At 39.4% G+C, this 12,505-nt stretch overlaps 1 protein-coding gene across 1 annotated transcript; it reads left to right on the top strand.

The window, feature by feature from the left end:
* The first annotated feature begins 2,409 nt into the window (after positions 1-2,409).
* LOC106090896 (adenylate kinase) lies at positions 2,410-9,678 on the top strand. Its single transcript, XM_013257251.2, has 4 exons — positions 2,410-2,600; positions 7,883-8,119; positions 8,178-8,345; positions 8,406-9,678. The coding sequence occupies exons 1-4, from the start codon at positions 2,496-2,498 to the stop codon at positions 8,619-8,621; spliced, it is 726 nt and encodes a 241-aa protein (XP_013112705.2). The 5' UTR covers positions 2,410-2,495; the 3' UTR covers positions 8,622-9,678.
* The last annotated feature ends 2,827 nt before the right edge of the window (positions 9,679-12,505 follow it).

Here is a 12,505-nt window from a genome sequence, read left to right as displayed (position 1 = left end):
ACATTCGACATTCGATCTTGGAATCGACCCACTGTAGAAGTCAGCAAGATTTGAAAAACTGACCAAGTATTAATGCCAGCATGTTAGATGTTTATCCCGATTGTAACCTAGGTCACACGCCACCTGTTTAACGTCCAGCCAATCCTACTCGACTTAGGACCGGATCCCTCTGGCCGCACCATAACTTGCCGCAGAGTTTCTAGATTTAGATTTTAAACAAAAATCAGCAGACTGGTTGCGGATATTGGAATCGCGTACAGTCAGCGGTATCGGGCGGAGAGTCTCAGTGAGAGGCCGCACGGCACCGGTTCTAGCACAAATACTGAGTGCCTATGATGCTCGATATGACAAGGCGAGTTATTGCCGCCTCTAAATACCCAATGACTACCATGTTGCCGCCGTGATCGGTCCTTTGGACCCGAACGACCTACAGGAGATGGACGAGGATAGCCACCTTCACATGAAAATGTGGCTACAACAACAACAACGCGCAAAGTGGATGCCAAGCGTGGGCCGAAGTTTGAGTTATGTTGTGGGAATTTTCTAACACTTAAAGGGCAGTTTTTGGATAATAAAAATTATTGAGTTTTAATCATCCATATTATCAACTTGAATCAGACGGAGGACCAGGAAAGTGTCTCTTTGATATTTGCATAATTTCTTGCTCCCCGCTTAAACGTTCCTCACTGTCTTCAATTAACAACGGTATGTGTAAAGCACTGGAAGGTGGATCGTTTATTACCTTGAACAATTCATTCGTACTCAATTTGTAAGGTTCCATATCATATAAAAAACACCTAATGCTTTCACGACTCTGGTATTTACATTTCTTCTTTTTTGTATCCTCAATACCACTCAGCCATAAAATGACTTCAAGGGCTAAGGCTGGAACAAAATATTTACAACAATCTTATTTCCACCAACAACAAAAAGTTCTTAGACAAGTGCCGTACACTTCCATCTTCCAATTATTTTTTTTGGACTTTAATCGAAATGGCAGAGTACGACTCTATATGCCAGGTTGTACTTCCGAAGTTGGTGTCCCCACCAACTGTAAATTAAAACACGTGTATTAAAAATACAGAATTAAAACCAATGTACAGTTATAACTGTACTGTGTATAACGATGACTAAGCATCGAATCCCGAAGCGTCCGCTTCAGACGAATTCTAAATGCAAAGTGTCTTCCAATTATTTGTTTACAATTTCTGTTTTGTTGATATGACTAAAAAGGTATGAACAAGGTGTATTTAATAAGGTAGCCGCATCAGCACAGCAGATGGAATTTGATATGTCAAATCATTTTTGCATTCGCCCAAAAAAAAATAAAAATTTCAAAATTAATATTTTATAAGTGATAAATCCACCACATCTAGGAGAGGTCCCCTGAATACACCAAATTACTTTATATTGGTGAAAAGCACCAACTTTGTCTTTCGGGCGTTTATGTCAAGCCCCATGGCCAAACTTGACAGCATACTATATGCTCTCTGAACGGCCACACACCACGATGAAAACGTCATCCTCGTATCCAACAAACTTTAGCACTTTGACACTCAAAAACCAAAAAAAAAATTCTTTCTTCTTGCTTTGATTGGTCGAAGCAAATATGCCGAAAATTTATAATGTCACAGCGAACTGAATTTTCTTCCCCCTGTTTACAAATTTTGACATTTCAAGTTCCCAAAAAAATGCTTTGTTGTAGCAATTCGCCGATGCGGCCACCTAATAAAAACGCCTTGAGACCACCTTTAATTGTTTCGCCATGATCAAGATGTTAAATTTTGTCAAGGCGGATTTATATCCCGCGTCATTAGCACAACAATAAAAACTACCTTGAATGGCAAATATCGCAAATTGCAATGTCAAAGAGGTTTTAGAAATAAACTTTGTTTTACAACTTATCTTCTTTAAATGTGTTTTATATTTATATTTTCATCCGTATATCACTGTTTTGTTGCTTATGTGTGGAATATCGGATCAAAGAGAACATCTTTTTATAATTTTAGAGAAAATCCCAGCTTTGACATTTAGATTTACAGGAAAATCAAAACAAAAATAAAATAATGTACTCAGCTGTTCGCATAATTTCACCTTATAAGTGCATCCTGGCATTTGCCACTCGAGGTGGTTTGGTTGGGGGTAGATATTTGATGTTATGATAATAACGCTATCTCTTAATTGCTTTTCACCGTTAAAAACCCATGTTTTTCGCGATTATTTTTTTGAAACACTACACAAATATCATCAGCTACCGGGCTTAATTAAAACTTTTGAATTTTAATAATTTAAAAATACCGGTTGTGTAATTGATATCTTTGCAATTGTATAATCGTACAATCGACAAAAGTCGATGACGGTTTTGTTTAATCGATTTTCTAATGATTGTACAATCGTTCAATCGATGTGCCTTCATTTAGGTTGTTTTTCTCAATCCACGTTTCGTTTACGGGAGGGAGCACCGAACTGAAAATTTTGAATTTTCCTAAGTGAAAATGGCACCGAACGCAGCTAAAGCCGTACCACAATCGCGTTATGAACCTGAAGTTGGTATCAATGCCATTTTATTGGGTCCCCCCGGTTCCGGCAAAGGAACTCAAGTAAGTACCACTAATCGCAAATTGTCCACATAATCAATGAACCCTCACAGTGTAGTATGTAGTTTTCCCCCCTTTGGCCGAACGTCTTGTCTTAACCTATGTAACAATGTTTTGACGGTCAAAGGTGGTAAAGAAATCGAAAGAATTAAACGGGAGAAAATGAAAGCTAGAAGAAAATTATTGTAGTGAATGAAGTTACATAACTTCCGAGATTATGGAATAAAACTGTTGGCGTCAATAAGGATGGTGGAGAGGGTGGTTATATACATGGGCTGGAATAATTGGAGCTTTGATAATGGGCTTTATATACATAATGGCACGATTTTGGCTGGCGGTCAGCTCAAGGTCGTTTTAGGTATTTGCCGCCTTCTATATGGACGTACCGAAAGAAATTCCAAACACCCGAAAGTCCATTATGTAGGTATCTTCAATACGATTTGATAAAATATGTTTGGCTTTTATCAAAAGTTGATTCATTAAACCGCCTCCCTTTTAGTAATGACATGAGATGCATTGGCCTTGTAAAAGTGAAATGAACATCAGTACATATTAGGCAAATGTAAAAAAAAAACAAACATACAAGGATGGTATTTTGGTTAATTTACCGATTCAAAGGCAACAATGAAAACAGTATTCCATAGACACGTCAAAGGGACCACTACTATAATATTGTGTAATAATTACAGATCAAAGGCAATTGTGGTTTTTTGTACATTGTAAAACCATCATAGGTATATACTTTGAGTGGGTAACCCGAGCCAAGGAATGAACAATCGTAAACAGCTGAGGTCGTTGGAGCCGAACCTTCTAAAATGTACTTAAGGGGGAAAAGAAGGGGAAAAATAGCTATGCATGTGATAATATGGCGGACTTTCTTTTTGACTCCCAAAAGCATCTAACCATGCCAAAAATCTAAAATGTAAAAGGAGGATTAAAACAAGTTGGACTTAAGAGAAGAGCATGACGATGGAAGCAAAGTTTACAATGCCAATTTGAAGCACCTGCCAATATTTACACTAGACAGTAACGACATTTTCGAGGTTTGTCATATGTTTATTGGCGAACACGACTTTAGAACTGCAAAATAAGTCTGAACATTTTTTGGTAAAGTGAATGTAGGTAGATGACACCCAAAATTGTGGTTTATGGTTGAAGACGAATTTAAAGAAAAGTTTAAACTTTTTTGTAGCTCCTCGAAAGGCTCCTTAATGATTCAGACAATGAGGAAATCGTTTTATTTTGATTACTTTGGCTTTGGAAGTCATGCAATTATTTTTATTTTACCTTTGGCTTGCATGGAGCATTCTTCAATTGTTTCGAATTAAAGATTATACAAATTTAGAAAGTTTTGTTAATTTTTTTCTTCAATTTTGTGTAGCGATAAAATTTGTTATTTAATTTCGCTCGTTCTCTGATAACAGTGGCATATGATTTTCATTTTTTTACTTACTTATTTTTTATTATATAAATATTGCGTGCATTGGCCAAAGGTTAGACAGAATTGATTAAACTGGAAGCCAATACTTATTACTGCCGCATGAGTTGTTAACTTTTGTCATTTATTTTTAACTCACCACATAAGTAGATGGTCAATGTTATGACCAAGATCACTTGAAAAATTGCAACGTTAGGACTGCAATTGGTCAATGGTCAAGTCATGCTCAAACACCGATCCTTGAATTGGTAGGGCCAGACACCTGGCAGTGATTGAACCGCCATGTTATTCTATCGTCAATGTATTGAGCATCCCTAGATCGAAGTCACAGCCATTGTATAGGATATGGGCCCCGATGAAATGTTGACGTTTTTTATGTACTAGGAATCTGACCACAATCTTTATCCTGTCTATAGGCACACGTATTGTTCCCGAAAATGATCTAGAAAATGACAAGAGTGATCCTGCTATTGAAGCAAGAAAAGAATTCGAATAAGGGAGAATCGTATAGACTGAGGTCCCTCGCCAATAGCCATTAGCTAAGTCGAGTACCTGAACAAAGGTTTTTAGTCAATTAATAGACAAATTGCCTAGACACACTAAATGTTCTAGAAAATTTGCAGAGTAATCCCACAACTTAAGCCGGAAAAGCATTCGAATTAGAAAGAGTCATGCTGAGGCGCTCGTTGAAGAATTTCCAAGTGCTGAGCACCAACATGGATTTCGTACCCGTTACGGAATAGCTGTGAGCACCACACATGTTGAAAACTTTGAATTCCGATCTGTGTGGTGTTCATCACTGTCCCGAGAAGCTTAGCTGCGAGCTACCGTGGGCTTCAACAGGTTGCGGAGGCTGGAATGCTCTCTACATACGCAGTAGCTGCAACTGCAGTCGCGGACAATCAACGGTATCGAGCGGAGAGTTTCAGTGAAAGGCCAACTGGCACCAGCTCTTGCATAAATACAGAGTGCCTCGATACGACAAGGCGGATTATTGGCGTCTTTAAATAGCCAATGGCCATCATGTTCCCGCGGCAATAGGTTCTTTAGAGCGGAACGAGCATACTCACCTACAGGAGCTAGACGAGGATTGCCAACTCTACATGCAAATTTGGCTACAACAACAAGATGGATTTCGTAACTTGCATGGCATGACAACTCTTTTGCCCGCTATCACCTCACCTATTCTGAAGGTCAAGAGAAGCTATGAAACCGATTCTGTTGGCTCTTTACATTACGCAGGCTCAACCATGCCACGATTTAAGCCGGGCACGGGATAGCTGTGAGCACCACACAAGCTGGAAAATTGAGGTCCGATCTGTGTGGTGATCATAGCTGTCATGAGAAGCTTAGCTGTGAGCTATCGGGCGCGTCCACAGGTTGCGGATAGTGGAATGCTTCATAAGGAGTTGCCACGATTTAAGCCCGGCACGGGATAGTTGTGAGCACCACACAAGCTGGAAAATTGAGGTCCGATCTGTGTGGTGTTCATAGCTGTCATGAGAAGCTTGGCTGTGAGCTATCGGGCCACAGGTTACGGATAGTGAAATGCTTCATCCGGAGTTGCTGTAACGGCAATCGCAGACAATCAGCAGTATCGAGCGGAGAGTCTCAGTGAGAGGTCAACCGGCACCGGCTCTTGTATAAATTCAGAGTGCCTCGATATGACAAGGCGAGTTATTGGTGCCTTTAAATAACCAATGGCCACCCTGTTCGCGTGGCGATAGGCCCCTTGGAGCGGAACGAGCTTGCTCACCTACAGGAACTAGACGAGGATTGCCACCGCCACATGTAAATGTGGTTACAACAACAACGATTTTTGAGAAAATCGTGAATACAGGTCCAGACCAAAAACGCTGAATGTGATCTCTAGTCGTATGTGGAATTTAGGAATAAGAAGTTGAAGTCTCGTTCACTGTGTTCGTTCAAAAAAAGAAATGAAATAAGATAGAGAGAGACGAAAGAAGGTACAAGAAGATAAACGAAAGGTGTCTCACCGACTAGGGGGCCGCTCTGTTAGCCATTCAAGGTCCTTACAGAATTTCAGAATTTATAGGGCTGAGCTGTACATAGCTCAGGGAAGAGAACATTTTTTCACTCATGATCCTAAGCCTTTTCTCCGCCATCGCGGGGCATTGACAAACAGTTGCTCGACCGTTTCCAACTCTTTTACATTCCCACATACCGTGCAAAAATTCTCATCGTCCCGAGCTCATCACTTGACATCAGCGACCGGACAATGCAGTGTCCGGTCAGTATTTTGATCCCCGGGATAGCTGTGTGCAACACAAAAGCTGGAACTTTGAGGTCCGATCTGTGTGGTGTTCTTTGCTGTCACGAGAAGCTTAGCCGCGAGCTACCGGGCGCGTCCACAGGTTGCGGATAGTGGAATGCTCCATACGGAGTAGCTGCAATGGCACTTGTGGACAATCAGCGGTATCGAGAGGAGAGTCTCAGTGAGTGGTCGGGTGGCACCGGCTCTTGCACAAATACTGAGTGCCCAGATGCTTGATATGACAAGACGAGTTATTGGCGCTTTTAAATAACCAATGGCTTGACGAGGATCGCCACTTACACATGAAAACGTGGTTACAACAACAACAATAATAACAAGAATTTCGATTAACAATCCAAGTTCGCGCTTCCCATGCTCAAGGACAATCGATTTTCTCGTTCCGAAAAAACTCGCCCACCCTGCAGTCTACAACGCTTGATATGCATACAACATTCCAAACAGCCAACATAGAGGGGGGTTGACCATTGGCGTCACACTCACAGAGTTCATCCCTGGTTCAAACCTGGCCAGCTCGTCACTTTGTTCCTCGATGGTCCAAACTTCCCCTTGATGGCCCAAACATCCAAGACGTTCATTTTATTATCCGAAAAGTCTGGATTCCACATCACCCTCAGAAAGGCCTTCCAGCGTCGCCTGACTGCCACATAAATTGTGACAGTCTGAAAGGGGCCACCACTCCTGGCGCTGCATCCGCCCAGAATTCTACGTTACTCCCTTATTCCCAGGAATTGAAGAAAACCCCAGTCCGGGTTCCCCCATCTTTGTAAACAGAGGGTCCCAAGAATCACGGGACGCCCCCAGTCCACAGCTTCCTCCCCGGAAGACAACCTTAAAACCACCATCGAAGAAACATTACGGAACACATAGGCGATTGCGCATGTGGGGAAGATTATGAGATGTTATAACATTTCCTATGTCATTGCCCGGCTTTTGCGTCTAACAGGATACTATACCAGACATAGCGGCGTGGTATGGAGAAAAATTAAGGCCTTCATGGAATTTGCATGAAATTTCAGACTTTGACTTTTTTTGAGGTTACTTTTTTTCAATATTTAGAGCGATCAACAAGTCGATTACTGGTTTAGGGGTATGTCCATTGTGGCATGGGGGGATTAATAACAACACCTATTTTTTCCAGGTTACTTTTTTTATTATTTAGAGGGAACAACAAGTCGATTACTGGCTTAGATGTATGTCCATAGTGGGAAGGGTCGGATTAATATCAGCAGCTCACTCCTTCTTTGACGCTGACGATAATCATTCATGTAAACTTCTCTACTAAATGGTGTCGATTTGCGGTAAGCCTTGTCATTGAGCTCAAACTTGTATCGTACAGCACTCCTTGATATGAGAGAAATATCCCCGCTATTCCTTAATTGAATATCCATGGGCAAATTTAACCTAACTTAAACTAAAAAACAATTGGCCGGGCAGATTCAGACCAGCCAGAATACTGCTAGGTATTTAAGATTCGGCCCGGCCTAACTAAACAGCCTTTAGCTTGTTTTAATTTGTTCTCAATAATTTTTTTTTTGTTTTCTTTTCTTTCAGGCTCCTTTGCTGAAGGAGAAGTACTGCGTTTGCCATCTGTCCACTGGCGATATGTTGCGTGCTGAAATTGGTTCAGGTTCCCAATTGGGTGCTACCTTAAAAAAGGTTATGGACGAAGGCAAACTGGTCTCCGATGAGTTGGTCGTGGATATGATTGATAAGAACCTGGATAAACCAGAATGTAAAAATGGTTTTCTTTTGGATGGTTTCCCACGCACAGTTGTACAAGCTCAGAAGGTAAAGAAACGAAAAGTAGAATTAGAGTTACAAAATAATAAAAAAATATATTTTTCAGTTGGATGATTTGTTGGCCAAGAGAAAAAGCGAATTGGATGCTGTTATAGAGTTTGCCATTGATGATAGTTTGTTGGTGAGGCGTATTACCGGTCGTTTGATACATGTCAGCAGTGGTCGTTCCTATCATGAAGAATTTGCTCCACCCAAAGTGCCAATGAAGGATGATGTAAGCAGAGTTTAATTTTGTTGTGGCTTTTTTTTCGCATTCTCATTCCTTCTTTTGTAGATCACCGGCGAACCTTTGATACGACGCAGCGATGACAATGCTGAAGCTTTGAAAAAACGTTTGGAGGCCTATCACAAACAAACCAAACCTTTGGTTGACTATTATGCTCTGCGTGGTTTGCATTTTGCCGTTGATGCTGCCAAAAAATCCAGTGATGTCTTCGCCAACATTGATTCCATCTTCATTCGTCAACGCAAACAAAAAATGCAATCTTGATTGGGGGCCTTTCTGAGTAGATTATTTAATAGCACTTTTACTTGATTTGAAACCGTTTGATTATCATAACTATAATTTTTATTTTTTCCCTTTTTTTTGACTGCCAGAAACTTTAAGTGAAAAAAAGTAAACAAAGTTTATAAATCTTATTTTATTATGTATATTAAAGTTTATTTTTTGTTCTTCAATCAAAATCCCACATATAGTATGAAAAACATTCTACTATTCCAGCAAATATATATACATATATAAATATAGAGCAAATGTACCATTTTGTGTATGTTATATAGCTATAAGATGAACAAATCTTCATATAATACTAATAAAGATTGTAAATGTGTAACAAATGATAACGGAAAAAACTAAAAAATTTACATATAAACCAACACAAATACCTTCTTAAGAGTTACTCAAAAGAAAAAATTTAAAAAATTTTAAAAGAATATGAAAAAAATTGCAGCACTTTAGAAAAAAGAAAACAAAATAATATCAAACATATCTTAAATGCCATCAGATTAAGAGAGCAACCAACCAACCACTTGAGATTTTATCTGCATTTATATTTTTGAGATCTTTGACTATCATATATCGCAAGAAAATTTTGTTATCTGAAAAATTTGTATAGCAATTAAACACAATTTTAAGTAAAGGAGTACATTTTCTAGTCTTTTTTCTTCCTAAACATCCTCAAATAGCTAATTTTTTTTTTAATTTTCCCTTTAAACGATTGGCATTACATTCCATCCATCCATCCTAGGGAGCTACGTTGAAAAACAGACAAATACTCCAAAATTTTAAACAAATCACATTTTTAACAATATATTCTTGTAATGAAATGTTTATGAACACAAATTGAGAAATTTAATGCAGCAGAAAAAAATCTAATACCATATAAAAAAAATAATTTCGTGACTTGAGGCCAGATATCAGATATCTCTCCATTGATTTTCTTTCCACCATCGTATGCCAATGATGATTATGATCAATGAGAATTGTACCTTAAGCAATGAGAAATTTAAACAATAAATATAAATAATCAATATACATACTATGTCAACGTAATAGTTTTTCTTAACAAGAAAGATAGGGAGCTGCTAATCACTTGGCGTATATGTTGAAGGTCATAGGGAATGTTGTGCAAAATTTCAGTCAAATCGGTTAAGAATTGCCCACTAAAGGGGCTTAATCATTATAATCGGGAGATCGGTTTATATGGGAGCTACATCAAAACATGGACCGACATGGCGCATTAACAATACCTCAAGATGTCAACATCCGAGATCGGTTTATATGGGAGCTATATCAGGTTATGAATTGATTTGAAATGTACATGGGCCAGTTGTTAGAAGCTAAAACAAAACACATAAGACACGTAAAATTTCAGCAAAATCAGATAATTATTGCGCCCTCTAGAGGCTCAAGAAGACAAGATCCGAAATCGGTTTATACGGGAGCTAATCAGGTTATGAACCGATTTGGACCATACTTGGCACAGTTGTTAAGAGTCAAAATAAAACACCTGGTGCAAAATTTCAGCCGAATCAGATAAGAATTGAGCTTAAGAATTTAAGATTCAGAATCGGTTTTTATGGCAGCTACTAGCCGCTGCGCCTTCTTTAACTCTCTAATATCTTTTTAGGTAGGAGACACTTCGCCGTCAATGCGGATATCGAATTCGTGCCGTTGTAGCCTATGACGCTGAACGCGTTCGAATCCTGGCAAGAACCTCGGACAAAGCGGTGTTTATCCCCTCTTAATGTTGGCGACATTTGCGAATTACAATGCCATGCATGGTAATTTAAAAAATTTTCCCCAAAGAGGGATATCCCTTATCTTTGAGTTTCAACTTGAATCGGAAAGCACTCATTGATGGAGAATTTGCCCCTTCTCGGTTCATGGTGGTAATGTTCTTCCTTAGGGTAATGTTCTCTTTAGGGGAGGCACCTCAGACATTTGGACTCAAATATGGATATGAAATTCGTTCTTTATTCCCACCAGAAATGAAGTTTAGTTTAGCGGGTGCTTTATGGCGTACCCCGAAACACTTGGCTCCAAAATTGGTTATCAAATTCGTTTTCTACTCTCAAATACCTTTCATTTGAGTCCCATATTGTCCTTTAGGAGAAAAAGCGCCACTTAGACTTGAACGCAAATTTTTATATTATATTCGTAATCTACTCCCAAATACCTTTCGTTTGAGTCCCATATAGCCTTAATCGGCAATATGCCCATTTGGGGGTATTTGGGGTTGGGCGACTTCCCATTACTTGAACCTAATATTTTATGCCATATTTGTAATCTACTGTCTAATACTTTTCACTTGAGTCCCATATTGACACGAACTTCGAACATATCTGCTTAGAGGAGTTTTTGGTTTGAGGGTCCGCCTCCACCCGATTAGACAAACGTACACAATCAATGAATATTTTAAGAAAATCGGTTCAGCCAAGTATCATATAGTCATATGGGTCTAATGGCGTTTTTGAAATCTACAACCGAATACCTTTTATTTGAGCCCCTTAATGAAATGAACCTCCAATATATCTGTTTGGGGGAGTTTTGGGGTTGGGGCGGCCCGGTGGGTACTGGGACACAAATTTTAATACCATATTCGTATTCTATTCTCCAATACCTTTAATTTAATATCTATATTGCCCCGATTGGTCTACTTTTGATTTTGGGTTGTGTTTTTGGCATAAGAGGGAGGATCCGCCCCCCTTCCGATACCGAAAAATTATATGGCCTATGTTTCCTTCCGTACCAACCTAGACAATAAGCGAAAATTTCGAGAAAATCGGTTCTTCCGGAACAAACAAACCGAGTCCCATATATCCGTGATTGGCTAATGTGGCCATTTTGGTCGTTATTGTGGGGGTGAGGTGACCCCCTATACTTCGACATGAATTTGTATGCCAGATTCGTTATCTACTCTCGCATACTTTTCATTTGATTCCCAAATTGTCCTTATCGGTCCACTTTAGATTTTGGGTGGTGTTTTTGAGGTACCTGTGGAGGGTCCCCCCTTTCGTTATTAATAAATTATAAAGCCTATTCCCGCTTCCTGACCATATTCGTAATCTACTCCCGAATACCTTTCATTTGAGTCCCATATTGTCATGATCGTCAAATAAACCTATATTAAGGGGTTTTGGGGCTGGGGCGGCCCCTGGTACTTGGACCTAACTTTTGAAATTCGTACTCTACTCTTGAATACCTTTCATTTCATTTGAATCCCATATTGTCCCGATCGATCCACTTTTATTTTTGGGTAAGGGGGAGGGTCCGCCCCTCTCCCGGGCCGCCCCTCAAAATTAAATCGGGCAGTACCAATGTATGGACCAATATAGCCCATTTAAAATCCCAACTGACTTAAACTAATATGAAGTATTCGTGCAAAATTTCAAGTGCTTGGTTTTATTCCCTCGAAAGATGGCGTGCTTCGACATACGGATGGACAGAGTTAAATCGACTTAGAATATCAAGACGATCAAGGACGATGGTGGAGGATGGGAGATCTACTATAAATCTGTAAGGAAAGGCAAAAGTCTGGCGGAGCCGACTTTATAATACTCTGCACCACCTAGTGTATGTAGTACTTTTAATATAAAGAACTTACCTCCAAATCTAGTCAGACTTTAATTTGGATACCTATTGAAAAATCATATAGAACCTTGTAAGAAAATGCCATATCGGATTAAAGATTATATCGGAGTTATATCTAAACCTGTGCCAATTTTGATGAAATTTTGCACACATACTGGGGCATCAAATAGAATATCTCACGCTTAATATTGTAGAGATGTGACCAAATTTTTGGCATTTACTGCCTTAAAAGACCACATTGGATAAATGACAATATGGAAGCTATATCAAAATCTGGACCG

The sequence above is a fragment of the Stomoxys calcitrans genome, chromosome 5 (assembly GCF_963082655.1).
Source record: "Stomoxys calcitrans chromosome 5, idStoCalc2.1, whole genome shotgun sequence".
Lineage (NCBI taxonomy): Eukaryota > Metazoa > Arthropoda > Insecta > Diptera > Muscidae > Stomoxys > Stomoxys calcitrans.
This window is presented reverse-complemented; position numbering and strand designations above follow the sequence as displayed.